At 46.0% G+C, this 25,443-nt stretch overlaps 1 protein-coding gene across 6 annotated transcripts in view; it reads left to right on the top strand.

Moving 5' to 3' along the window:
- The first annotated feature begins 712 nt into the window (after positions 1–712).
- C15H11orf24 (chromosome 15 C11orf24 homolog) overlaps positions 713–25,443 on the top strand; it is a 30,126-nt gene continuing 5,395 nt past the window's right edge. The window contains exons 1-5 of one of the 6 annotated variants that reach the window (XM_074884865.1): positions 713–911; positions 1,825–1,950; positions 3,298–3,547; positions 6,099–6,195; positions 23,615–23,853. In XM_074884865.1, the coding sequence (XP_074740966.1) occupies positions 23,697–23,853 (157 nt within the window). In that variant the 5' untranslated portion in view covers positions 713–911; positions 1,825–1,950; positions 3,298–3,547; positions 6,099–6,195; positions 23,615–23,696. Of the gene's footprint in view, positions 912–1,824; positions 1,951–3,297; positions 3,548–5,678; positions 5,698–6,098; positions 6,196–6,582; positions 6,632–23,614; positions 23,854–25,443 lie in introns of those variants that run through there. The other 5 variants (XM_074884864.1, XM_074884868.1, XM_074884863.1 and 2 more) reach the window with 5 other exon arrangements.

The raw sequence follows: 25,443 nt of genomic DNA on the forward strand, positions 1-25,443 counted from the left end.
CCCAACTAATCCAGCCGTTGCTCCTCTACTCATTGCAAAAAATCCTGTGACGTCTGCTTGGAGAAAACACGGGCACCACGCGCCGGTATTAAACTGAGCTTTCCCCGAGCCAGCCCTGCTGCTGCGCCACAACTTGCAGAAGATGGTGGACACTGGAGCTCCTGCGAATTCAGGAGAAGGGAAACACCTCACCTGACTACAGCTTCTCACCGGCGTATCCTAGCCTCTAAACCCGGGTTCTAAGCCGTGCTGCACGCTTCGGGGAACCTGCACGTCACACCAACCGGGGCCGTCTGCGGCTCGGAGCCACCTGAGGGGCCGGCGGGCCCGCAGCGAAGCGGCCAAGCTCTCCCTGAGGGGACGCTGACGGCGCAGGCCGCCCAGGCCGCGGCTGGGGCAGGCGGGGGCCCGCAGGCCGTCGGCCGCAGGGACGGCTGGTACCGAGCTCGCACTCCCGCCAGGCGGGACCCGCGGGCCGGCTCCCACACGAGCCCGGCTGTGGCACCGCGGAGGCGGGTGGCGGCACCCGGGTGGCGGCACCCGGCCAGCGCCCCCCGCCGCTCCCAGCGCTCCCGGGCCGCCCCCCAGCGCCGCGCAGACGTCACTGCCCCGCGCCTCGGCGCTTCCGGGGTGCGAAGCACCGCCTGCGCGCGAGGGGCGGGGCGAGAGGGGAAGGGGTGTGTCTGTGGGCGGGGATATAGGCGGACTGGCCAATGATCGGCGTCGGGGGGCGTGTCCGGGGCGGGGCGCGGTCGGGGCATGTGGCGGGGCGCTGGGCCCGGCGCCCCTCCCGCCGCTCCTTCCCCGCGGGGGCCGCGCCAGCGCCGGGCGTGCGGCCGCCTCCGCCGGGGGAAGCGCCTCTTCCGCCGCGCTGCCCTGGGGCCGTGCCCTCCGCCGGCCTCTGCCACGTCGTGAGTGCGGGCTCGGCCGGGGCCTGCGGGAGCGGGGACGGGGCGGGCACACGCGGGGCGGGGGGGGGGTGGTTTGAACCGCGGCAGATCGCGGGCGGGACGGGTGACCGCGGCCGGGGAGGTGGGGGGTGGTGGTGGTGGGGGCAGCAGGGGCTCGGCAGCCCAGAAACTGCCACAGAAGTTGCAAATGAATTTGTCCCAGAAGTTGCAAACGGATTTGCAAATCAGTTGCAACCCCCGTGTAGCGGCCGTGGAAGCGGCGGCTCCGCGCTCCCCCGCGGCTCGGAGCGGGCTTCTGGGCTCGGGGAACCGGGGCAGCTCCGGGCCGTGGGGGGGAGAGAGCTGATTGACTCAGCAAGGAATTCCCTGCCTGACATGGAACGGTTTTAGGCCCGACGGACGACTTCTAAAATATGGTGTCTAGGAGGTCACTCTTAGGTGTAGCATCACAGATACGTAAAAATATCTTGTGTCTGAATAAATAACGTCGAGTGTGTACCGTTGAGATTGCCTTTGTAAACAGAACCCTGTTTGGTATGGTGTACTGAAATCTTTTCCATCTTATCATACCTTAAGTAAAGGTTTAAGGGTGGGGTTGACCCAGCGCTGAGGGATCTGGTGGAGTTGGGAACTGTCAATGTTGGGTTGATGGTTGGACTGGAGGATCTTCAAGGTCTTTTCCAACCTAGACAAGTCTGTGAGTCGGTGATTCTGTGGTTTTCAGTAGGTTTAGCTGTCCCCTGGGCAATGTTAGCAGGGTGTCAGCTGGAATCCAGTAAATGCTGGGAAGAATAAGTACTGTTCTCCCACCAGGGTCTCCCATACAGCATCCTGTGATATCCTACTGCAGTGCATCTTGTTCAGTGAATCCCTTAACTTTCCCCTCTGCTCTCTGCCAAACTTTGTCTTTTAGGATTGGCGAAGAAAAATCCTGTCTCAGGATCCTGTCAAGTAAGGTGCCTTGATGTCCTCCTACACGTTAGCTGACTGAATCCCTGCCAGGCTCGGTCATGCAACAGCACTCCTGTTTCCTGATAAAGTGAGTTAACTGACTGCTTACTGGAGGAACAAACCCATAGAAATCCTAATCCTCCCCGCCTTGAGCTAAGTTACAGCCTCACTGATGAGGCAAACTTGCTGATAGTGAGCATTTGGTGCCCTTTAGACCTCGGAGGGTTGGTGGCTGATCAGTAGCTTTGCGAACTAGGCTGTAAGATGCATGTTGATGCAGTGTGACTCTCTCAAAAGCGCATGTATTTCTGTATTAATCTTACTTACCTACCATAATCACCCACTACTATGTATGTTAATGCAGTGCATTACATGGTGATGGAGAGTTTAGAAGGAATCTATCCATTTTTATTAGCTTTCATGCCTGTAGTAGATTAACGCACTTGCTGCGCATGGTTGCTGCGTGGTTCTAGTTTATATATATTTATATAATGTATGTATACACACATGTATTGTTTTAGTACTTTTCTGGAGGAAATTTCAGATCACATGCCTCTTAACACATTGGTGCAGACATCTTTATTTTTTGTTTTAATTGCAAATTCTCTGCTGAATTTATAAACCCATCTGCCAGAAAACAGACTTTGCATCTGGTTATTTGCTATTGAAATACTAATTGGCACATCCATGCAACCTGCAGCCTCTGCCTTCTAAGGGAATTCTCCTGGCACAGACTTTTCGAAGGCGATGGGAGTAATTTGCAAGCGAAATTTCAAGCTTCAGTGGTGAAAAACATCCATGCTGAAGGCCTGATAATGTATTTAGAATGTCTGGCTGCATACCCTGGATTACAGAGTTAGGTTAACGTAGCAGCTTTTAAATGTAGTAGCTGACTTTTTCAGTTGTATGTGACTGACTAAATTTTTAAGGGAAAATGTTGCGGGAACATTAAGGAATGGAGATGTTTAAAGCAGTGCATGCTGGAAGTGTCCAAAACTCTACTTGAAGAAACTGTGAAGAACTGATTTGTTTGGGTAGAGTTTCTTGCCTCTTTTTGGTTTTTTTGAAAGGCACGGATAAAATTTTTCTCCATGAAGCTTTTAGTATACAGTTCTGCTGATGTCTCCCCATGCTCTGGCACAGTGTTAACTGAGTACGTGTTCTATGTATCATCATCCACGCTTGAACACAGTTTTACAAACTGAAAGCGCCATAAAGCAGGTCCAGCAAGAGTTTATGCCAGCGTATTTGCAGTGAAAAATTAAAGGGGGATGTAGGAGGAATGAACTTGTTGCTCTGCTGCGCACCCACAAACCAGGTGTGTCGCGGCGGCTGCTTCATCTTGGCTGATGTGCATGTTCTGAGGGGTGCTGGGCTTGCGGCTCAGAGCGGTCGCGTGGACGGCTGGGTGTCAGGCACGTGCATTTCCTCGCAGCCCTCGTCTCCATATGGTGATCCTCACGGCCTGCATGCATGTGCTGAACAGCCGTGCTCAGATCCGTCTGCTCCGACCTGTTTCTGCTCGCACCGCTGGACCCCACATATAAGCACGTTCAGGCACTGCTGGTGTCTAGTTTAGATTTATCTTTGCTCTGTCATTGTTGCGTTGTGTTTGATGCAAACTTCTAATAGCAAGAGCAATGACACACTGGGAAAGCCGGAGGAAAAAGCACTCAATTCACTGTGTAAGTACACGTAGATCTTCAGCTGCTGTGCATTGCTACGGCTCCCTTGCAGAGCAATGACGAGCCACACTAGCTGGCCGTTTGCCCTTTGAAGTGTTTAAATTGGGATCAGATGCCTTTCTGAAGGAGGTGTGCATTCCTACGAACACAGAGCTGGTACAAAGTTAACTTGTGTGGTGGATGAGATACCCTTCTGCCCTCCCCTCCCTCCTGGCACAGTAATTGCTGGATGAAACTCCATGGCTTATGCCGCACTAAGAGTCAGACTAGGTGATCTTTGTGGCTTTTTTCCTCCTACCCTTAAAAGGGCTGGGAGGGCAATATCCCTGCTGCGTGTGCTGTTGCTGGGTGCCATCTGACACTGCGTGCTCTGGCTCCGTAAGTTTGCTTCCCTTCCCTGCTTCCAGCCTGTCCTGCAGGTGTAACCCTTCATCATACCCCACCTGTCCGTGATACCCAGCCTGTTTGGGTCTGGGAAGGACTCCCGAAGGGCTACTGACTTTGTCAACTGGGAAGCCAAGAAGTCCTGTGAAGCAAACTGTGATTGAACCCTTTCTTTCTGGATGGTAGCAAGCACTTAACGTGTTCATTCCTTCTGTCAATTCTGCTCCTTTGGACTGAAGCCGTGGTTCCCTTTCTACAACTTAGACTTGGAGGAGTCAGCGGGGCTTGTGAGTTGACAGCCAGGGTATGAGGAAGCTGCTGGCACCGTAGGGGCAGTGGTGATGCTGGAAATGAATGCAGGCAGGAGCTGGTTGTGCACATTGGAAATGTTTGCAGCTCTTCCAGCTTTTGACTGTCGGCAATCCAAGGAGGTCACCATGTGGGTAAGGTGCTCAGGGTGTCTGTGGTACATCGATTCATCCAGGAAAGGACAGTGTATCTCTGGCGTGGTACAGGGACCCTCTTCTTGAAGGAATGTCTTCATGGACATTGCTGCATGTTCCTGTGAACAACTTATCAACAGAAGCAGCTGACACGAATGGCAGAAGTGGGTTTTAATGCTCAGTGGAACCACACACCTGCCTTGCTGGTGTGTAGAGCAGCACTTGGCTGCTTGCTCTTGTGCTGTCTGGCTTCCTCGTTGCTTTGGTTCTTTAGGTGCATTCATGGAAACCCTGCATTTAGGTGATGGCTCTGCTGTGCCGTTATTGTGATTATCACTGAAATCAGGTTTCCTCTGGACAATTTTGAATGTTCATCAACGTAAGTGCCAAAACTTCTGGCAGTCTTCCGCTGCCTTTGCTGGCTTTGTTTTAATTTGCCATTGTGGGCTTGAGCTCAAGGATCAGATCTTGGGTTTCAGTGCTGAGAGGTGGGGGTGCTACTGCACTGACACCGAGTCGGTGCTTGCAGTGTCATCGGACAGGATGGGACTGAAACAAAATCCCCAGTGGCTGCGTTGCCGTGGTGGGAGAGCTTGTCTTCGAATGCACCTTGCAGAATGTGAGACCTCTGGAATGACAGCGTGTGAGTGTCCTTTCCTCCCAGTTCACGTGGTAACTTGTCAACCATTTGGAAAGCACATTGGGCGCTTGCTTCTTTGTTTGTCTTTTCTTGTAGGACAGTGTGTCATGAAGAAAGGGACAGAGGGCAGAGAGCCAGGGCTATGGTGCTTGTTTATTTGCAGCCAGCCAGCCCGTCCCCTGGTGCATGGCAGGACCCGCAGTCCCTCTGTAGATCCAGCACCTGCTGAGGAACAGGCCGGGTCCTCCCTCCATCTGAGCGGGAAGTTAGGTCTCTGCAGTCAGTGCGGGTCGCATGCCCAGATTATCTCTGTACATCACCACAACTCCTGTTGCCTTTGCTTGGGGAGTCTCGGTTGAGCTGTGTCCCCTAAAGGACACTAAATTGTCCTCTGCAGATGTGGCTATGGAGTGTCCAAGCCCCCACAGCTACCTCCGTTATTCCCTAAATACCCAGAGAGGGAAGGGCAGGTTGACTGTGTACAAGGGCCGGTTTTTTTTGCTTATTGAGTCGTTCAACAAGTCCTCTTCACAACCATCACTGCTTCTGCTAAAAATGACCCTCGTGCCTCTGACTGTCCAGGAGGGTGTGCCTCTGAGCTCCAGCTGACTTGTGCTATGCCTGGAGAACCGCTTATGCAATAGTTCAGCAAAGCACTTGAGCTCATACTTAAGAGAGAGAAGGTGCCCTGGTTTTAGATTTGGTTTATAAAAAAAAAAAGGGGGGGGGGAATGATTTGATGAAATTTGCATTGAATTTTGCGTATATATTTGTGTTGGATTTATATTTGTTTGGCTTGGGGAGACTTTGCAGCACTCTAAATCTGGGTTTAAATCCACTTAAGTTAAACTCCCAATACAACTTGTGTGTGGAGACCAGGATGAAATCTCATTAATTTTAATAGGATTAAGCATGTTCTTTTGCTGAGTCGTCTTCTTTGTTTGGCTTCTCTGTATTAAAAAGCAGGATAAACCTTTCCACTCTTCCATCTCTTTGTGAAAATGCTTTGACAGTCTCAGAGAAGTGGCTTTCTGGTTGCATACAGTAATATTTTACACCCTTTTTTTTTTTCCTATGCTTTCAGCTGTAGTCCTACTGTATCCAGGCTTTTACTGGCTTTTGCATCCCCTAAAGGCACATTAATTCCTGACAGCAAGAAAACAGTTACAAGTATTTGCCTGGTAAGTTTCTACACTCAAAATTATTTTATTTTTTGTTTGCTCCCTCTGGACAGATTTGAAACTGCTGTGAAACAAGTCCATTAGTAGATGGAAATTTTGTAGAAGTCATCAGGAACTGAGCATGTATGGATGGGTGAGGGCAAAATTAATCCCTATTCATGAACTGGGAATAAACTGAAGAAGAGGGAATAAAGGTAGAAGTGTTATGAATGCAAACTGGTTGAAGGGAAATATTTGAGATCCATTTAAGATCAAGCAAGCCATTAGTTGGAGAGGAGGCTACTTCACACGTTTGTGCTACCTCTTTGCTTCCTCATTTCTCGATGTACATCATCCCCTGAATCTTGCTATTGATTATTTTTTATTTGTATGTGATTTATGTTATAGGAACACTCCCCTTCCCCTTCTCCTTCAGAAAAGACAAGCCCCACAGCAGGTATTTCTGGATGTGCCTGAGATGCTTTTAATGACACTCTTACTAAGTATATGCTTTCATAGGAAAGGTAGACTGTCTTGTAGCTCATGCACTAAGCTGGATTTCAAGAGACTCAATTTTCATTTCCAGCTCTGACCTATAGCTATAGACAAATGGGTCAGTCTTCTCACACCTCTTTTTCTACCCTGTGAGATAAGGGAGGGTTGGTCTATCTTACCTACGCTCTGCTCTTTCAAACCCTGTCGTGCTGTGGGCTGACCTGTGTTACAAAGATGGGGCTGGTGTATCTGTGTCAGCAAAGCTCCTTTACATCACCATCCTTTTGATGAAATTTTACATCATCAGTGTGTCTTTTTGCTGGCAGTAGCCTCTGGACTTAAAGTTCCCATATCTCATTAAAAAAGGAGAGCATGGTGGAAAAGAAGTTCTCTGGGTCTTTTTTTGCCATAAGATAAACAGGAGATTGGCTTGTTTAAGGAGGTTAAGGATGGGAGTTTCTGATGGGTGAGAAATGCCCAGTAAGTTAAAATTCTCCACGACCAAGCAAAGATCATTTACTCCCTAGATCTCTACCCACAGTAAATGGATGCTAGTCTAATTGTTAACTTAATAAACAATAAGTATTGCTATCAACATTTTTTTTCTGACTTTCTCAGCTGTGCTGATCAAGGGCTTTTTCCTGCTGAGACCAGTTTTCTTTTAAGTTATCATTTCTTCCCATTTCTAAAGCTCTTTGTATCCTAGCTGATCTGGAAAGATGATGTTGTCACTAGGATTTCACAGCAACTTCTGTGAATCTTCATGTGGGTTTCTGACACTCTTTGACCTGATGAGGCTTAAAAAAGGAGCAGTGTGCTTCCCTCCTTTGAAAGAAAACATTCTATGCCCAAGTTTAATTTTTTTAAAAAATTCCGTTTGGAAAATACCTCATTTGTGAGCATGATGGGAAGTGCTGGGACCGTAGGCATGACCAGCTGGTCTGAGTGTGAAAACTTGAGACCAGCTTTGAAAACAGCAAATGTGTTCCCTCCTCAAGCGTTTCTTTGTCATTAGTCCTTTTTGTTAATGAATCTTGACTATCTAGAGCTTTACAAAATGTGCAAAACCTATTCAGTCTTTCCAGTTCCTTTTTATAGTGAGGCTTTTGTGGGATAGTCACGGTATCTTCCTTGGCTCATGATACAGATGATATAGTGTCTTTACAATATTTGCTTAGGCTGATGTAGAACTGCTAAGCCTGATGTATCTCAGATGCATTCTATGCCTGGAAATGGCCTCGTTTGCAAGAGCAGCAGCTCCTGCATTGTCTCAACATGGTACTGCTCTGCAGGGCTCCTTTAGGAACAAGAAGTGTGAGTGCTATGGCTGAAGACCACCTCTCACCTGATAGTGAGGTGGAACATATGCCCTTGAAGGCCAACAGTTCTTCCTGACAGTGCATTAAGCCGTATCACGTGGGCATTAGTGCAGTGCCTATGAACTGTCCTTCACTTCTACATTTGTAGGAGGCTTCTGTTCTTGAATTGGTGTTGTGACTTCTGTTCTGGGAAACTCTTCTGTGAGGAAACACTGAGAGAGCTGGGACTGCTCAGCCTAGAGAAGAGAAGGCTCAGGGGGATCTTACCAATGTGTACAAATACCTGAAGGGAGAGTGCTTTTTCCAGTGGTGCCCAGTGACAGGACCAGAGACAATGGGCACAAACTGAAACACCAGAGGTTCCCTCTGAACATCAGGAAACACTTTGTCACTATGAGGGTGACTGAGCCTTGGCACATGTTGCCCAAGAAGGTTGTGGAGTCCCGTCCTTGGAGATACTCAAAATCCATCTGGACATGGTACTGGGCAACTGGCCATAGGTGGCCCTGCCTGAGCAGGTGGATTGGACCAGATGACCTCCAGAGGTCCCTCCCAACTTCAACCATTCTGTGATTCTGTGAAGACTGTGCAGAGAGCTTCTTTAATGTCTTAAGTGGAAGTCAACTCTGGCCAAGCTACCTGGTGCAAAATAAACTTAGTCTGTATTCTGTGAAGGTTCCCAGAGCGCTAGAAGAGTTTCTGGCCTTTGTCATCTGAACTGTATGTCCACACCACTGCATTGAAAATGGTGCAGTGAACATTTGGTCAGTAAGAGCTGTAGGACTTGTCCATCAGTCAGCTTATTGTACCATGTTAGCAGACCTTAAGTGCATGAGACTATCTACATGAGGTAGAGGCAGAGGTCTGCCTAATACAGTATTGTCTTCAACAGTGATAGGATAGTGATGGATAGAGACATCATCCCTTGATACTTGGTATCATGAGACCCTCTGGCAGTTTAGTTAAAAGCCAGTATCCTCCCACTATTCCCTTTCTCTTCAAATCTTTTGTGTGCATTGAATAGCAGAAGCCCCAGCACAGATCTTGGAACGTCGCTGGTGGCCACTTGTCCTCATGAGAACCTACAGCTTCTTTCTGCTCTTTGTTTCCTATTCTAATCAATTATCAGTCTGTGCAAAAGTCTTTCTTTGTAGCCAACAGCATCTTAGTTTGCATTAGAACTTTGAAATGGTCCCTCACCAAAAACCATTATACAAATTTTATACAGGAAAGATAATTTCCTGCTACAAAAACTGTGTTGACTCTTCCTGAAGCCATGAAGCAAGCTGAGAATTGACACTAAGAACAATTATATCTTCATCTATGATGGTGTTTTTTGAGGGATGGCCAACAGTTTGTATTTGCTTTGTAGATATGGCAAGATCCATGTGTTCTGGCTGCAGTGACCATCTCTGAGATGGCTGGACTAGGCATGTGCTGTGGCTGAAACACATCACTGATGACATCTGGGGTATACCTGGCTCTAGTGGGCACATTTTGGGCAGTGAAGTCAGCAGGGGAATGCAACGTCATGAGCCTGCCAGTGGTTACATGACTTAATTTTGTGCAGGTCAAGGTTTCACTAGTTCTGCTAGACTTACTCTCATGTATAAGTTAAACATGTGCTTTGTGTGTTTCAAGGATTGGTGCTTAAGACAGGTATATAAATATATGGAAACAGCTGATAATGTTCTTCAGGGACATTTGCTGCTTGAGTTTGAGAAGCATGTGACCTGGATGGAGCGGTAAGGCAGATGGCTTTTGTGACCAGCTCACTTGAAAAGCAAAAGCATGGAAGTTGGGTTTGTTCTCTATTTAGCAAGCAGCTTCTGACTGGATCTGGTATATTCATAAATTTCCATTTGTTGCTTTTCTGTTCATTGCAAAGGAAGCAAGGATTTCTAGGCCTTGAAAATCTTACAATGTCTAGAAACTGGTATGTGTTGATGCAAGGAAATTCATTCAGCGAAGAAACAGCTGTAACAGAAGTGGATTTCTGGTGCTGATGACCCATCCTCATAAGGAATATCTGAATGAAAGAGAGTTTTAGAATAAAATATAAACAGAAAATGGTGGTGAGCTGGAGGGTTTTGTGGGTTTTGGTTGCTTTTTTTTTTTCCCCCCTGCAGGTTTTGGCAATATTAACAAGCAGTTCTTTCTGGGTGGTATGTTCTTCACTTGGTCTTTGACCCCTCTGAAAGTGGAAACAGATGTCATGCAAACTGTGGAGCAGGCAAGCTGTCCCCTGGGAGTTGACCAAAAACTGCAAACCCTTCTGCTAAATGAACTCTTAAGTTATTGCACATCTTGTTCTGCAAACAAATTTGCCCCCATATTGAAATCAGTAAGATTACACCTGCTGGAGTTCCTTCTGGAGTTAAAATATGTGCTCCAAAATCGGGCTTCATTAAGTATCTCCCACAGCATGCTCAAGCCTTCACATTTACAGTTACTTCTGAGCAAGATACAGTGAATGCCATCCAATGAACATACAGTCATAACACTGGGTTTCATATGGCGATTCATCTGCGTAAAGGATGTCTGGATGAAGGAGAGAATTTATAAATAAAATACTTGCGCAGATTTATTTCAGTATTTTTCTCTTGTCTCCAGGAAGGCTGTTTCCAGAGAGAAGTGAAGGAAATGTGCAGCACCTTTAAAAAGCAAAGACTGAAATGGTGGGCATGCAGTTTAAGTGGTTAGAGATTGTTTGATGTAGACGTTAATAGGGGGGAAGAGAGAGTTTTCTATTTTGGTCTTATCAGTGCTAGAGGATTTGCTAAGCAAGATTGAATGCATAATTCCTTTTCAGATGGCTGTCATAAAAAACCCCACAAACCCCAAACCAAAACCAACCCCCAAAAACCCCAGCTGTGAACATCTAATCCTCACTGCAGGGCACTTTTTCTGCTCCATTATCTTCTTGGGCAGATTTACCTCATGATACAGTTTCAGGCAATTGAATTGAAAGTGCCCTCCTGTAAAGTGGCTCAGATGCCCAAGAAGGTGAATGCTAAGACAGAAGCTGGAATTTGCTGGGAAGCTGGTGGAGGCAGAAGCGCTGCTTTCTAGGGCAGAGGAAGCGTTTAATTTCTCCACACTTGCAAATGAAACTCATGGAGATCCTTCCACTGAAGTACTTGACTGTTCAGTTACAGCCAGGCTCTCAGGAAAATTAGTGAATTTAAAGTGTGAGCTGTTGTAATAGTTTTGTTAAACCCTCCCGTGGGTGTTTGTGTTGTTAGAGATGCAGCTGGTAGGGGAGATGGTGTCTCCTTGCCCTGCTGAAGCTCCTGTTTCCTGTGTGTCTCTGGCATCATCGCTCTGAACTGGGACCCTGGACCTGGAGCAGAGCCTCTTCTGATGGAGAACCCTTCTTCATGGTGGTTCACTTGAGCATTGTCTGCACTCTGCCTTCTAAAGTCCTCATGGTTACTGACATTAGGATAATAATTTATGTACTTCCTGCTGATAAAAAGGTGTCTGATACAATGTCATCAGGCTTAGAGCTGCGTTTTCAGGTTATCTCATGCTTTTGCTAAATACATAAATGTTCTGTAGCCAAGAACAGGTTGTGCAAGTGCTTCGTTGATGATAACTAAAGCTTATTGCTAGCTTTAGGTTCAGGCTAACCGTGTTAGTTAACAAGGTGCAACTTGACCACAGCTTCTGGTCTCAGAGGTACCGTCTCGGTGTCCTGGTTGGAGCTGATTCTTCCATAAAGTGGAGCGTGCCAAGCCTTTCCCCATTAAAGCAAATGCACCTTTGTTTAGTCCTGTGACAGGTTTTGTAAGACTGAATCCTTGCTAGACTGAGATTTGCTCTGTTGCCTCTTGCCTTATAAGCCTAAGGACAGATTTCTGGGTGAAAGGCCAAAGTACCTCTTTTAAAGAGGTGCTTCAGAGTTTGTAAAAAAAACCCAAACCAAAAAACAACCCCAAACAAAAAGCCAAATAAAAAAACCCAAACCAAAAGTAAACTTTGGAATTGCAGAGGAGAGCTGGAAGAGCCGAGGGTTGTTGCCCAACATCCAGTGGAAATATTCTTTTTCTTGTTTGTTTGTGTTTGAAAGGTGGTGGCTTCACACTGCTGAAGCCTGATGCCCACTGGTTGTTAATGAAGAAGGTGAAAACCTGGCATCAGTTGCAATCTTCCTTCATATTGCCTTGCCAGGGCACCTTGTGCCCAGCCACGCTTTAAGGCTAGGGGAACTAACTTTCTCTGCCTCATTAATTTTTGGTCTTTTGGAAGTGAGCATTGGCATTAGATTTACCAGAAACAACCTGGGAAGTTGCTCTTCCAGCTTCTTACTGAGATAGCCACAGCCTTCCACAAAGGACCCTTCTCCCCCAAGTCCTGAGAAGATGCTGGTTCTCCACTAAACCAACCCAGAATAGGGAGGAAACATGAATGGAAGAGGCAACTGCTGGTCCTCTGACCTATGCAGTCACTTAAAAGGTGACTCTGGAGTTTTCTCTGATCTCCTTTGGAAACTTTCAGGTTTCTGGATGATTTTAAGAAGCAAATACACTTTCCAGTAGCTGACAGTTATCAAGCTGGAGCACGTATTATGTCTCTCTGAGGTTCCTGTCCTTCTGTACAGATGACTGCTGCTTATGGGGCAGTTCTTGGTTTACTACAAATTGCAGCTTTTAAGGGAAGCAGAATTGGTGCCAGTTCACATCGTGTACCTGGCTCTAAACTGATGCAGTTTACTGGTGTGATTTACTGCTGCTTCATGAGTAGTTGAACAGTCTCCAGCAGGAGCAAGAGCAGCTGAGAGGGTGGGTGTGGGTTTAAGGGTGGGAGGCCCTTACAACCAGCTGATGGGACTCTCCAGCCTGCAAGTTGGACTTGTTTGTCTGATGTCTAGTTCTGAGTATCCTAAACTTGCTTTAAAGGATGAGGCTGAAGAAGTGTTGTACCTTGGTGCTGGCCAAATGGGTCCTCACTCTTCTGCACTTACAGCCTTTTCCCCTTCCAGGCTTGCAGAGACTCTAGCAGCAAGCTGGAATTGGAGCAGAAGGTGGGGTTTGGTAGGCAGGACGTGCGTGTTAATTCAATTGTGAATTATTTAATTCTTGGCATGTCTTTTGTTTTGTATTTGATTTCATTCAGTCACAGCCTGTTCCACCTGTTGACTCCTGACCTGTAATGGTGTTCTGCTGCAATCTGATGGTATCAGACAGGTTTGGATTGGATTACACTGGACCCCAAGTCTTCAAAATGCCATTCAGTGTATTGAAGCGAGGAGTAAGAGTTTCTACTTGTAATGTGGCTTTCACATGTTTGTCCTTATCCTTGTTTTTGTTGTCCGTGCTTGGACAACCTCCCCCAGGCTGTCTCTTGACCTAGATAATTAGTGTATGCTGAGCTCATCTTTGGACCAGGGTGGGCTGATTTTGTGGGTATTTTGGCTTTTCTAGTTCGCTGTTCCTCTTGTTACAGAATCAGAGCCTCTCTGGCATAAAATCAGTAGCCAGAAGTTTCTAATGGGTTCAGTCTGTGCTGCAGCTTTTAGGTCACAATGTCTGGAGGAGTAAGAATAACCTCTTGCTTTTGTTTGAAGTTCAGGTGTTACAAGTTGAGAGAGAGGTTTCAACCTTTTTTTTTTTTTTCATATTCTGTCCTTGTACTGCTGAGCAAAACTTGAAGACTGAGATAAGCACAGAGGCATCCAAGAGTGCTTCAGAAAATATCTGTATTTGGACCCCATCTGTCCAGTAAAATATAGAACACAAGAGCAATTATGGGAGAACACGTAGTTTTTCACTTGCATGTCTTTGGTATAAGTTAAAGTGATGTTTGTGGTAGTTGTAATCTCTCTTGGTGAGCTGCTCTGCTGACTGTCTGTAGATGCCCATGGCATTCGGGTAGCCCTGTGAAACAGTTTTGGAACCCTTGTTAGCAGTGTCAGCAGCAGACAGATAGATAGACAGACCTTCCCTATCGAGCTCAGAAGGTTCAGAACCACCTGCTACTGCCCATGCAGTCCCCCTTCCGTGAGTAAGGGGTTCTTTGTACAAAGACAGTTGTACTGGAAAAGCTTTGAGGAGCTCAAACCAAGCTTATTTTACTTTGACCTATTGATCAGTTAGCACCAGGACTCAAAACTTAAATGAGTTCCTCTGAAACTGAAAAGATGGAAGCTAGAACAAGGTAGGAGAGCAGGGCTGCTGCCCTGTTGCTACGTAGGAGACAAGAGACCCAAGAGCTGGATTGAAGCACTTCTAGGGATGCTGCCTTGGCAGTCATGGACATCTATGAGAGTAAGGAGAGGGAAGGGTGTTTTTCCTCTAGGTTCTGATGACCCATAGGTTTAAATTCAAATTGATGCATGACTTGAAGACTTACTGGCTATGAAGAACCTACCACAGGGAGGGCCAGCAAGGATAAGGAGAGCTGCCACTGCATTTGATTCTCTCTTTGTTTGGAAAAAATAGACTTGGCTAAGCTTCCCCACCCACCCTGCCCTGTGATTTCCACATCTTTCAAGCTGTCAAAATCACAAAGCAGGGAGGCATGTGCTAGCAACCTTCATTTGGTTTGCTATAAATGTCTTCCTGGCTTCAAGAGTTTGGGAAGAATCTTTTGATTTGTGTTAACATATATATGATGAAAAGCTCTCCAGTATCATATTGCGTTGTGATAAGCTGGAATGTCTTTCTGCTGCATATCACCTGGCAGACCTTCCATATAAAGCTACCTTTGTTTCTTAGCCAGAGTTGTTACCTTAAAAAGAAGACACCTCCTATAATCTAGGAGCCTTCAGGTTGTTTTGCTCATGAGGATAACTGGAGGTGGAGGCACGTATCTTTTGTTATTTGTTTATTTTTATTCTCCATATTTCAGGACATGCACGTAGATCCTGCTTCCTTGCAGAAAGGAGAAATAGCCAAAAATACTTTCCTTTCTTCCAGTTCTTTTAGCACTGAGCAGAAGTTCCCCTTCAGCTGTTGCACTGGGACCATGTTTTGGCTGTTTCCAGGCTGTCTGAACTTTCTTCTCCATTTCTGAGCAATCCACAGTATTGCCTGATGCTTTTGTAAGATAGGGTGCTATCGCTGCTCTGCATAACCCTGCTGAAAACCATTCAGAAGCTTAAATTCCTGAGCAAACTCGCAGAACCTGGTGTTCTGGATAGAGACGTGTCCTTTGTTTCTACACACCTAAAATCAGTGTTACAGCTACATGAACCTATAGAGGAGCACAACGATTTCTCAAAAATACCTGGAGTGAAAGGTAGCATTGAAACTATCAACGTCAGTGGAATTTAACTTGACCTGTACTGCCAGGAAATTGCCGATTGTGGTAAAATTCTGCAGGGCAGGTGGTGGGTGGGTGACCAGACTTTAACGCATTGGCAGTTTTATTTGCTCCGAAAGTAACACTTGGTTAATTGTACCTTCAGGCTGAAGTTGCTGCTTGTTTAAGTCTGTGTTAGCTCCAGACTTGGCAGTTTTGAATTTAATAGCACCTCAGACACAATTTATTCCGGTACTTGTAGACTGTGCTTGGTTCTAGCTTCTAATGCCATCACTCAGCCAGCACGAAGCACCCATGCTTCTGCAGGCACTCAGAGAAACCAAAATCATGAGCTTGCCTTTTACCCTTCTTGATCTCCTTTGCTCTGTATTAACTCAATGGCTGCAGAGTTCATGTGGGAGCCCACGGGGATGGTTCCTTTGAGGGTCTTGTTGAAAGCTGTTTAAATTAAAAGACATAGTATGAAATGCCCTACGTATGATCTCCTGTTCCCATGAGACAACTGCTTGTCTGGAAATTTGCTAGCTGCTTTGGGTGTGGATCAGACCAGGGAAGGTTGCAATTGAGCCATAGTGCACATTTTTGTTGACAGATTTATTGTCCAGTCACAGCTTTATGCAGTTAGCCTTTGGCAGTTCATTTTTCTTTATATTAAAACTGAATTGTTTCAGATATTCCAGAACAAGCCACATTTTCATAAATGAAGTAGCTGTCTGGTCATTTTTCACAGGAAAAGTGTCCTGCTGAGTAGTACTTCTCACCATCTGAACTGCAGAACAGGGCGCTAATATGGGTGAGAAAGGATGATGGATGGTTGATGCTGGTTTGGGGGTTTTAGGCTTTAACACTTATTTTCTCAAAGTGTGATGGCCGTGAAGCCTCAGTGGTGTCCGTGTGGGCTGTCCTCCTTAGTGGGGTAACAAAGGCATAAGCTGTCTGCCTTGTGCCCTGAGAGAGGAGTATGGGTGGGGAACTGAGGCACAGAAAGATGGAAATGGGTAAAGCTGGTAATATTCAAAACAAAACTAACCCAAAAAACCCCACCCACAAAACCCACTGCGGCTAAAGGTGCCAAAGATTATGAATCTGTAGCCCTGCATCACTTCCACAGGCAGCTGGAAAGTGGGGAAGGAGCCAAAGCTCGGGTTGTGGCACACTCAGACATGGGCTCTAACCACTAAAACCTCCTTCTTCTCTGGGTTCCTGGTAGGGAAAGGAAGATTGGGCACGTTGCTGAAAATCTTGAACCTGAAGGATACAGCACTTTAATATTCACGTGAATGAGGTCTACTGTTCAGAGCCTGCAGTTAATCCACCCCTTGCATGGAAATGGCTTTCCGTTCCCTTTGTGGGAGTGTGGTGATGTTGACCTTGCAGAGATGCTGTTCCTCGTGAGCTTTGCACAGCCTTGGCCCTGTGTAGCATCGCATGCCTTTGTCAGCGTGGAGCCTGAAGTGCTTTATACTTATGAAAGTTTCATGTGTCGGCCAAGTCCAAGTGTGATCGCAGAGTTTCTCAGCAAAACTTGGCATTCCACCTCTTTGAAAGAGACTTTAAGGTGTTTGTTCTATTCATGCAGAGCATCTTGAAAGTCCTGATATATTATGTTTGGCCATTTATAAGCAGAAGAATGGATTTTTCTTGCAGAGAGTAATATGTGGCAGCTGGAGAAATACTTTAACAGCTGCAAACTTTTTTTAAAAAGCACTATTTCCACACCAGTCTTCCAGAAGATGCAGCAGCCTACTTTGAGGCTGTCTGCTCAGTGACATTAGATTATTCCTTGCTCTCTGGCTTAGTAACTCCCATCTAAGTTGGTGAAATGTGAATCTAGAGGGTGTGTTGGGTGCGCTGAGCAAGGATGCTGTCTGTGTTCTTTTGACTTCGTCTGCAGTGGTTGGAATCTTTTGGCTCATTCCCTGAATGTAGACGCTGCTGTAGGCATTGCAGTCACCTTTCCTATGGGGCGTGTGTCATGCAGGTTGATGGGAGGTTCAGCTGTAGATGGGCACTGCCTACAAACTGAAGGAGGTGGTTCATATTTGGGGAAGGAGATGATGTATAACTTTATGGTTGTCTAATTAAAATGTTTTTGCTTATTGGGCTGTTGTTCTTAACAGATTCCAGCGTGATGCAGTCTGTGTGGATTTTTTGGCTTTGTAGGATTTTCTAAAATCTTATTTTGTGGACATGTGTCAGGAGAAACATCAGAAAAGGCAGCAGCAGACCAAACCGATGTCCATCCAATACCCTATTCTGCCTCCTGGAGTGAGGAGTGAGGCTGCTGATGTGGAGGGATGTGCCAGCTCTTCTGTAATACGTGGCCCGCTGTGCAGTGTTACGCTGTGAAGAGGTTGTGTGGTAGGAGAAGGAATGTAAGTGATCTTCTTCCAGACCTGAGCTGGTGGTGTTTCTTCTCTGAATCACATTTTGGAGCGTGTGTAACTTGCGTCCTACTGGTGCAGCAGATCAGCCTCAAATGCTCTGCTGGCCTCATGTCAACCCCAGGTGCTTATCAGATCCAGCTTGTTGGTCACCATCCTAGCCTGGATGGTGTATCCATGAGATAAGACTGATTGCTAGGCACATTTTCCTTCAAAACTCCCTCTGAAAGTACGGAACTGTGCATGTCCCACCTCAGTCATCCTCCCAGAGGAGCATTTTGTTAATACTGGAAACGGAGGGGGCATGGAGAGCCTGTATTGGGGCAGCACATAGACCATTGTATCCTGGGTTTTCCAAGGAAGTGCGAACGTTTCACACTGTGCAGGCATCTTGGGAGGTTAAAGTAACTGTGTCCAGACCAGGGACCGAGTAATGCATTTCCTCCCCTGTAGTCTCTAATGCTTCTTGGCTTCTCAGTCTTCGTTCAGTTCATCCTTCACTCTTGATAGCACATGACATTCTGTAGAAACAGCTTTGTAACTTGTCATTAACTTTCTTTGGGAGCCAAAGGAACTTAATAGCTCTAAAGCTGCTGTTCAGAGAATGATGTAACTTCATCTGGTCATGCTCAGCTGAGAGCGGGTCAGCCTCATGTACCTTGGTGCTGCCCCTTCTGTCTCCAGACCTATCCACGTGTGCAACTTTGGACTTGGAGATAAGCTTGGGAAGCCAAATGCTTCTCAAGATTGCAGCACAGATTCCCTGCCTCCTGCGTTCTAGCCTCGATACACAAAATGAAATGTGCTTGTCTTCCCTTAACAAAATCTGGTTTAATTCTGTTTTCCTAAAGAGTGAAATATAGCACTTGTTTTGAGATCTGACAACACATGAAGTGTTTAGCAGCAATTGCAAGTTGAAACCAGGCCTTACAGCTTCTCAATTTGATGGGAGAGTAGCATCGTTGTCTGCAAAAGGCATTCCACCCCTGTTTTCCCTGCTTTGTCGTTATACTGAGGATAGAATATTTCTTTACAGCTCTTGGACCTTATTTCATGCCTAGCCCATGCACACTTGGAAGCATGAATTTTGGGGCAGTGTCTGCTGGCTCTTTGATGACAGCTCAAATGAGCATGTGGTGCCCTAAATGATTTGTTTTGCTCCCGTAGTACCTGTGATCTCTAACACACACACACACACACACACACACACACACACCCTCTTTCGGTGTTTCTTTTGTCTAGTTCTACAGTTCTCATTTTGCCTTGGTGCTGTCACTGCCTGTACCTTGCAACTGCTTAACTGGGAGCAACTGAGGCTGGCTGGGAGGGCCTGGAGGCGAGGGGTTTATATTCCAAAGGCTTCACTCTGCACTTGCAACATCACTCCAATCAATGTTGTTTGCATTAATACTTTGAATTATTTTTTTTTTTTTTGCACAAATTCCTTGGCTTGAGCACAGGAGGATCAGCAAGAAGGGAGGAACACTTCTGAAACCCAGCAGGCAATGCTCTCTGGATGTGTGTGTACATTGCAAAGTCATCAGTCATTCAGTTGTTTACTCAGTTATTCTGGTTTTCCAGCGTGCTTGTTCCCTGCTGAGTTATAGCCACAGATGGTAAAAGTAAACTTTGCACTTTTCAGAGTGTAGTCCTTTCCCAGATTTTATTTGTTGCTGTCTTTTGTGGTTTGGTTTGACTTTTAATTTCCTTGGGGATGCTCTACAGATGGAGAAGGTAGTGCTCAAAGGGTGAATTTTTGCCCTGATTTCTCAAAATTACTTCTGATGGGAACAGTAGGGTTCATCTCTTCCTTTGTGTTGTCTCTGACAGCCAGAGACGTGAAGTTTCTTCTGGGAAGCAACACAGTCTGGAGAAAAAGCTTTAGCTGGTGCTTTTCTGGGATGTAGAGATGTGGGATGGGTGCTCAGTGGGGTCTCTGGGCGCAAATGGAGCCGTGTGGGACTGGCTAGAAGTGCAATGGGAAGGCAGAAATAAAACTTATTGCTTGTAGTTACAAAAGGCAGTTGTTAAGTTGGAAAAAGTGATCTGCAAGTTACTGTGACTCTTGTTCTGGATGTACAGGATTTTGCTAAGGTGGGACAGGCCAAAAAACCCCAAGCCCTAGCTGGAGGCTCCAATAGTTAATAGAGCATCCCAGACATCATCTGGACTGCATTAAAGTACGACTGCAGCTGGTTATCCCCTCGCTGGACTTGGAAACGAGCTGTTTGCTTGTCTGCTGTACTTACAGTCTGTGTATAGGGTTTGTCTACTTCACACGCTGGCTCTGCAATTCGTAAAGGGATTTTTATAGTCGGTTAAAGTCCATTTAAAATTATTTTAAGCTTGTAAGTTTGCATTGAGCGCTTTGGGGGAGGGACTGTCAGTTGGCCCCTGAGTGTTTAGTGAGAGGGAAAGGGAAGGCAAACCTCTTTGTCTGAGCTCGCTGTGTCACCCTGAACAGGTGCTGGCTAACCCAGAAAGGCTGCCAGGTGCTTTGGAAGAGGTGAGAGGCATTTACTGGGATTATCCTTTCCTCCAGAGCGGTGGCAGTCAGCCGTGATGGGAAGGACTGCTGGTGGGTTCTTGTGCTTGGGGATACAAAGCATCTCTGTGACAACTTCTAGACACTGAGTGTGATCAACATTTGATTTTACAAATGTGTGTAGTAGTTCTTGGGTGTGTTGAGATTAATTAAGATTATTTGTCCTAAAAGACTGAGATTTTTACTGTAATAATAATCACAGTATTTATGCATAGATAAAATGCTGCTATATCTGCATTTTCAAAATGCAATGGAAGATGTTTATTCTCTGGGGGTTGGTGAGTGTAACTACAAAGGTATTAGTAAAGTTAGGAAACACTCCACACACACCCCCCCCATAACAAGAGTGCTCTGCGTGTGTATTCATTGCTGTTATTCTTTACTATTTTCTTTAAAACAGTAAATGCATACGTTATTCCGCAGCCAATTCATTCTCAGAGTCACTTCTTGGGCTATAAAATGTTGCTTCTTGTAAGCCTTGTACCTTGAAAAGAGACAGCAAACGTAAGCTGGACGCTCTTTAAAATGTAAAATTTACCCTTAATGATGATGTTTGGGGTTTTTTTTCTTGTGGGTCAGATAGTGCTTGCTGAATCTCTGCCTGTGACCTGTGAGCTTTACAAGAAGTGCACTTATTTCTGCATAACGTGGTGGGAGTGTGGGTTGACAAACAGTGCTCTGAGCGTCTTGGTGAGGTGCCTGTAGTGTCCATGAGGGAACCCGAACCACTTGCTTTAAGTTGAAGAATTTGGAATTTAAAGCAAGCTTTTGCTGCCTGTCAGCAATAAAGATCTGTCTGCTCTAGGAAAATCTTTGTGGGCAGAGTATTTCACATCTTCCCTTGCTTACCCCCTTGCTCCCAGTCTTGTCAACTGGAGTTGTCAGTGATTAAACTGCAGCATATGCTAAGAGTGACAGCAAGAGAGTGCTAAAGGCTAAGGCAAACTTGTGGAGGTGCCTTGTAATTCAGACCAGTGGGAGAAATACTGAAGCTATTTTGGCTGAATACCACAAATTTGTATTACCAGTTCGCTGCCAAAAACGTGAGGCTGCTTTCCTGAGCAGCCAGCGCCTGCGTGCCGCGTTGCGGGAGCTGCGATTGTGTATCGCGCAGGTCATCAATCCTGCGCTGATTCTTCCAGCTCCCACAGAGGCGCCCTTGGAAGAGCCAGTGATGAGAAAGAAAGAGCAAAGTCAGTCTGCGCTGGGCGTGCGCAGCGTGAAATGGGAGAGACGCCTGGGCGAAGCTGGTGCTGGCTGGACACCAGGCGCAGTCTCTGGTACGCAGGACTAGATGGGGCTGGTGCGCTGCCTTTCCCAGCCAAGACTTCTGTTGTCAGGTCAGACTTAAAAATATTTCCAGCTGCCAGGTGGGATGACCCAGGCATGAACTTTCGGCTGCAGGGAGAAAGCTCTTCGCACAAAATGAGCGTGATGCTGTGCACGCTTACTGCAGGGAGAAAGGCGCAGAGGAGTGCACGAGCTGAGTGCCTGGTCTGGGAGAGCAGAAGATGTAGAAATGCTCCATCTATTTTCAACAGGCAAAATAACTCTTTTTACTAGAATAAATAAAAGGGCAGCGAGAAGAGGAGGCTGAGGGGAGACCTCATCGCCCTCTACAACTCCCTGAAAGGAGGGTGCAGAGAGGGGGGAGGAGTCTCTTTAACCAAGTAATGAGCCATAGGACAAGAGGGAATGGCCTCAAGCTGCGCCAGGGAAGGTTTAGACTGGATATTAGGAAGTATTTCTTTACAGAACGGGTTGTTACGTGTTGGAATGGGCTGCCCAGGGCAGGGGGGGAGTCCCCATCCCTGGAGGGGTTGAAGAGTCGGGTTGACCCAGCGCTGAGGGATCTGGTGTAGTTGGGATCTGTCAGTGCTGGGTTAACGGTTGGACTGGATGATCTTCAAGATCCTTTCCAACCTAGGTGATTCTGTGAGTTCCTTAGGGAACTTGTAGAGTTACTAGGGATGCTGAGTTTGAGGCACTGCATTTTAGTACCAAGTTTTGTCCCCATCTTTGACTCCAGTGTGGTCCCGTATGTTGTGTGTCCTCTGTGAAGCTTGAGTTAGCTGTTTATATTTCACCCTTTTTCAGGCAGGGTGGTTTTGAGGCTAAAACTCTGTTACCCTGTTCGGGGCTTTAGGACACAGAGTAAGGAGGAAAATTTGGAAACAAAGCTTTCATGGTATGAATCATCAAAATGTTGCAACCTGGGAGTCAAAGTTGATAAACATTACCTTGAGTTTGCTCTGAGGAAGAAGAGGCTCATACTCAGATTCTTAACTCCAGTCCCAACCACGCTTGTGAATTTAAGAGCTCAGGGCAAAACTTCTTGCATGGGTGGCTAAATCAGGGTCTTACGCACGTTACTGATGACTGTTGGATGTTTTTCACTATGCTATTTATACCATTCACACATGCTGCTCATTTTGTGTTGTGAACTGCCTTCGCGTCTTCAACTTAAGGCGTCACGTATACGTCTGAGATGTCACACAAAGTTGAATCTCAGCACTCTAAAGGCCGTGACGTTTGTCTTCATAAATGCAGGATGAGGACTAAAGCTTGCTTCAGTGATGAGAAAGAGGGTTTCCCTTAAAAGCTACTTAGGGAAGAGACTTACAATTGGTCTGGTTCAGGCTGAACTGTTTGGAAGCTCATAGAAAGCTTTAAAAAGTCTTGGAAGTAAGAGGGTAAATACAGGTAGAAGCTGATGATCTGCTCTGAAGTCACCAAGAGCTGGTCCAGTGACTTTAAGGGTGAGAGCCCATCCATTGGGACAGAGTCTCATGTGTACATTGGTAATGAAGAAAAGACATTGTCTGTTAATTATATGGGGAAATGGAGGCTTACTGTGAGTGAATCTTCTTCAGTAACAGCTGATGTGTCTGTGTAATGTCTTAGAAGACCTGAAATATTGGCTTTTGCTTGTTTTCAATCAAAGTTTCTTTTAGCTTTTCACAATGAGCAGGAAAATCAAAGCAGGGATCAACTAAGGCTGATGCTTGGCTTTGACTGACTTGGTGTAAAGGCAGGGCCAGGACTATAGTTCCCCATATTATCAGTGTCCTCAAGCTGGTGCAAACCCTTCTGCTGCGCCTGGGAACAACATTAAGGGTCCCAGAGTGAGTCAGAAGGCATCATGTCTGTGCTGCCATACGCCTGTGGGCTTTGAGTTTGGCTTTGTGCACATGGCTTTTGACTTGGGCTGTTCTCCACTGGGGCCTGAGGGAAGAAGAGCAAAGTACCCTTTCCAAAGAAAGGGCCTCTGTGAATTTGGGAATGGTCTTTTCTCTTCCTGCCAACCTGTATGTTGTGCGTAATGATATTTCCTTGCCTTTTGAACATTTTTTTTTTTCCATTCCTGCTGATAGGGGTGCATTTAGTAGAACCCTCTTGTGATAGAAATTGATTTATTTTTTTTTTAATAGGTATATTGCAGTGAATCTGAAAGTGATATAAGAAAGAATTGCTCCTGGGAAGAGAAGCCTCCCTGCAAGACCAACCCTGAAGATGTGGACTGCCATTGTATTCTTCCTTCTGATTTCCTTCTGTATATGTGAACACAGGTTTTCTGTCCTGAAAGGGAGAGGAGTCCATGTAGTGCAAATAAACAGGCTTACAACTGAAAAGCAGTGCAGGCAGGCTTGTCAAGGCCCAGGTGCTTCAGGTGAGATCCTTGTCCCTTAGCTGGGATTCCAGCTGGGTTTTCTGTTCCTTGATGGTCTCCTCTGCTCCCCTGCCAACTATCTTTCTTAATTCCAGTTGTTTACAGGCATTTACAGTTATGGCTTCTCTGAGCAGTCCTGTGGTGCTAAATAACTTCTGACAGCCTTGGTTAAATTGAATCCAGAACAACAATTTCCCAGGGCCCTTCTAGCTTCCGTAACAAACAGCATGCATGTGCTCTTGGTGTGCGCTGCTAGCGTGCAGTGTTAGGTCACTTGACTTGAGGAATGATTATTCCATGCTGCCAGATGTTTGCAAGTGAACGGTGCTGTTGTAGACAGCTGCACTGGAACGAGTAGTCCTTGCTCACTGGCATTTATGTGTGTTTTTTTCTGCCTTAGAAGAAACCAGTTGTATCCTGCAACCAAGCACGGGGTTAAACAAGTCTGGGGAGATAAGAGCCTTCTGCTGTTTACCTCTGAGATGTCTTCAAAATGCATTAAATTTCTAAATGAGTCTGAGTTGTTCTTATGAAGGACCCTATCTTATCTAGCCACATGTGAAAGCTATACCTACAAACACCTGGTGGTGCTGTGGTGAAGATGAGACCTTGGCTCGGGCGACAAGCAGATTGACATCATGAAAACGCCTTTTTTAAGGCTTAATGGTTTCACACCTTTATTTTAAACATGAGACATCCCTTCACAGTGGAAAGAAAGCACCTTTATAAACTAAGCGTTTTATTTAGGAGGTAAAATATGGGTGGGTTTGTCTCCCAGGCACCACAGCTGTGAAAACTTAAGCTTCTGCTTTTTAAGGTGGTAAACCCTCCAGAGATGACACATTCACACTGATTGTGCTGATACTTTGGGTCTGTAGCACTGCATGTTTGTTCCACCTGAGAATCTCTAAACGCTGTGCATGTGTCATCTTAACCTCCTGATACCTTGATAAGGGTAGAAAAGGTGCTGCTTCTAGAGGAGGGACATAAGGACTTTAGTTAGTGTGTGATCGGGGCTGGGAGATGATCTGAGTGTATGCTTCACTTTGTTGCTGATTTCAACCACTTTTTTTATAACCTTCAACTTGTTCTTTCCTTGATGTGTTTTGTACAGAGCAAGTCCAGTTGAGTGTTAGCTTTGTTGGGCAGAGGGGGTTGAGCCTCTAGGTGACCCATTCCGTCTTCAGGAAACCACACAAAACTAGACCCAAAAGCATAAACCTTTTCAGATTTTACATTCCATATTAAACTTACTGAAGCAATTTAATTCCTATTTGTTACTTGATGGCCAGTGTGTTGCACTACCTGGTGTCAGAGGAGATGGAAAAGATACAAGCTCTTGACAATAAATGTATAGCCATGTGCAGAGAGATTATCTAGAGAGAAGGACTTGAAGTGTCTTTTTTTGGTGATTGGCTTTAGGTTTTACGATCAGTTTTATTGCTCTCGTTCTCCATTCCCAACTTCCCCAAGTAGATTTATTTTTGTTCTTTCTTTCATTACAGACATGAGGCCCAAGGCTTAGATGTCAGAATAGTTACGCGTCTGTAACTGTCAGTAAAGGAGCAGTGGTTGTTATTTTTTAAGGCA

The sequence above is a fragment of the Strix uralensis genome, chromosome 15, assembly GCF_047716275.1.
Source record: "Strix uralensis isolate ZFMK-TIS-50842 chromosome 15, bStrUra1, whole genome shotgun sequence".
In the NCBI taxonomy this organism is placed as follows: Eukaryota; Metazoa; Chordata; class Aves; order Strigiformes; family Strigidae; genus Strix; species Strix uralensis.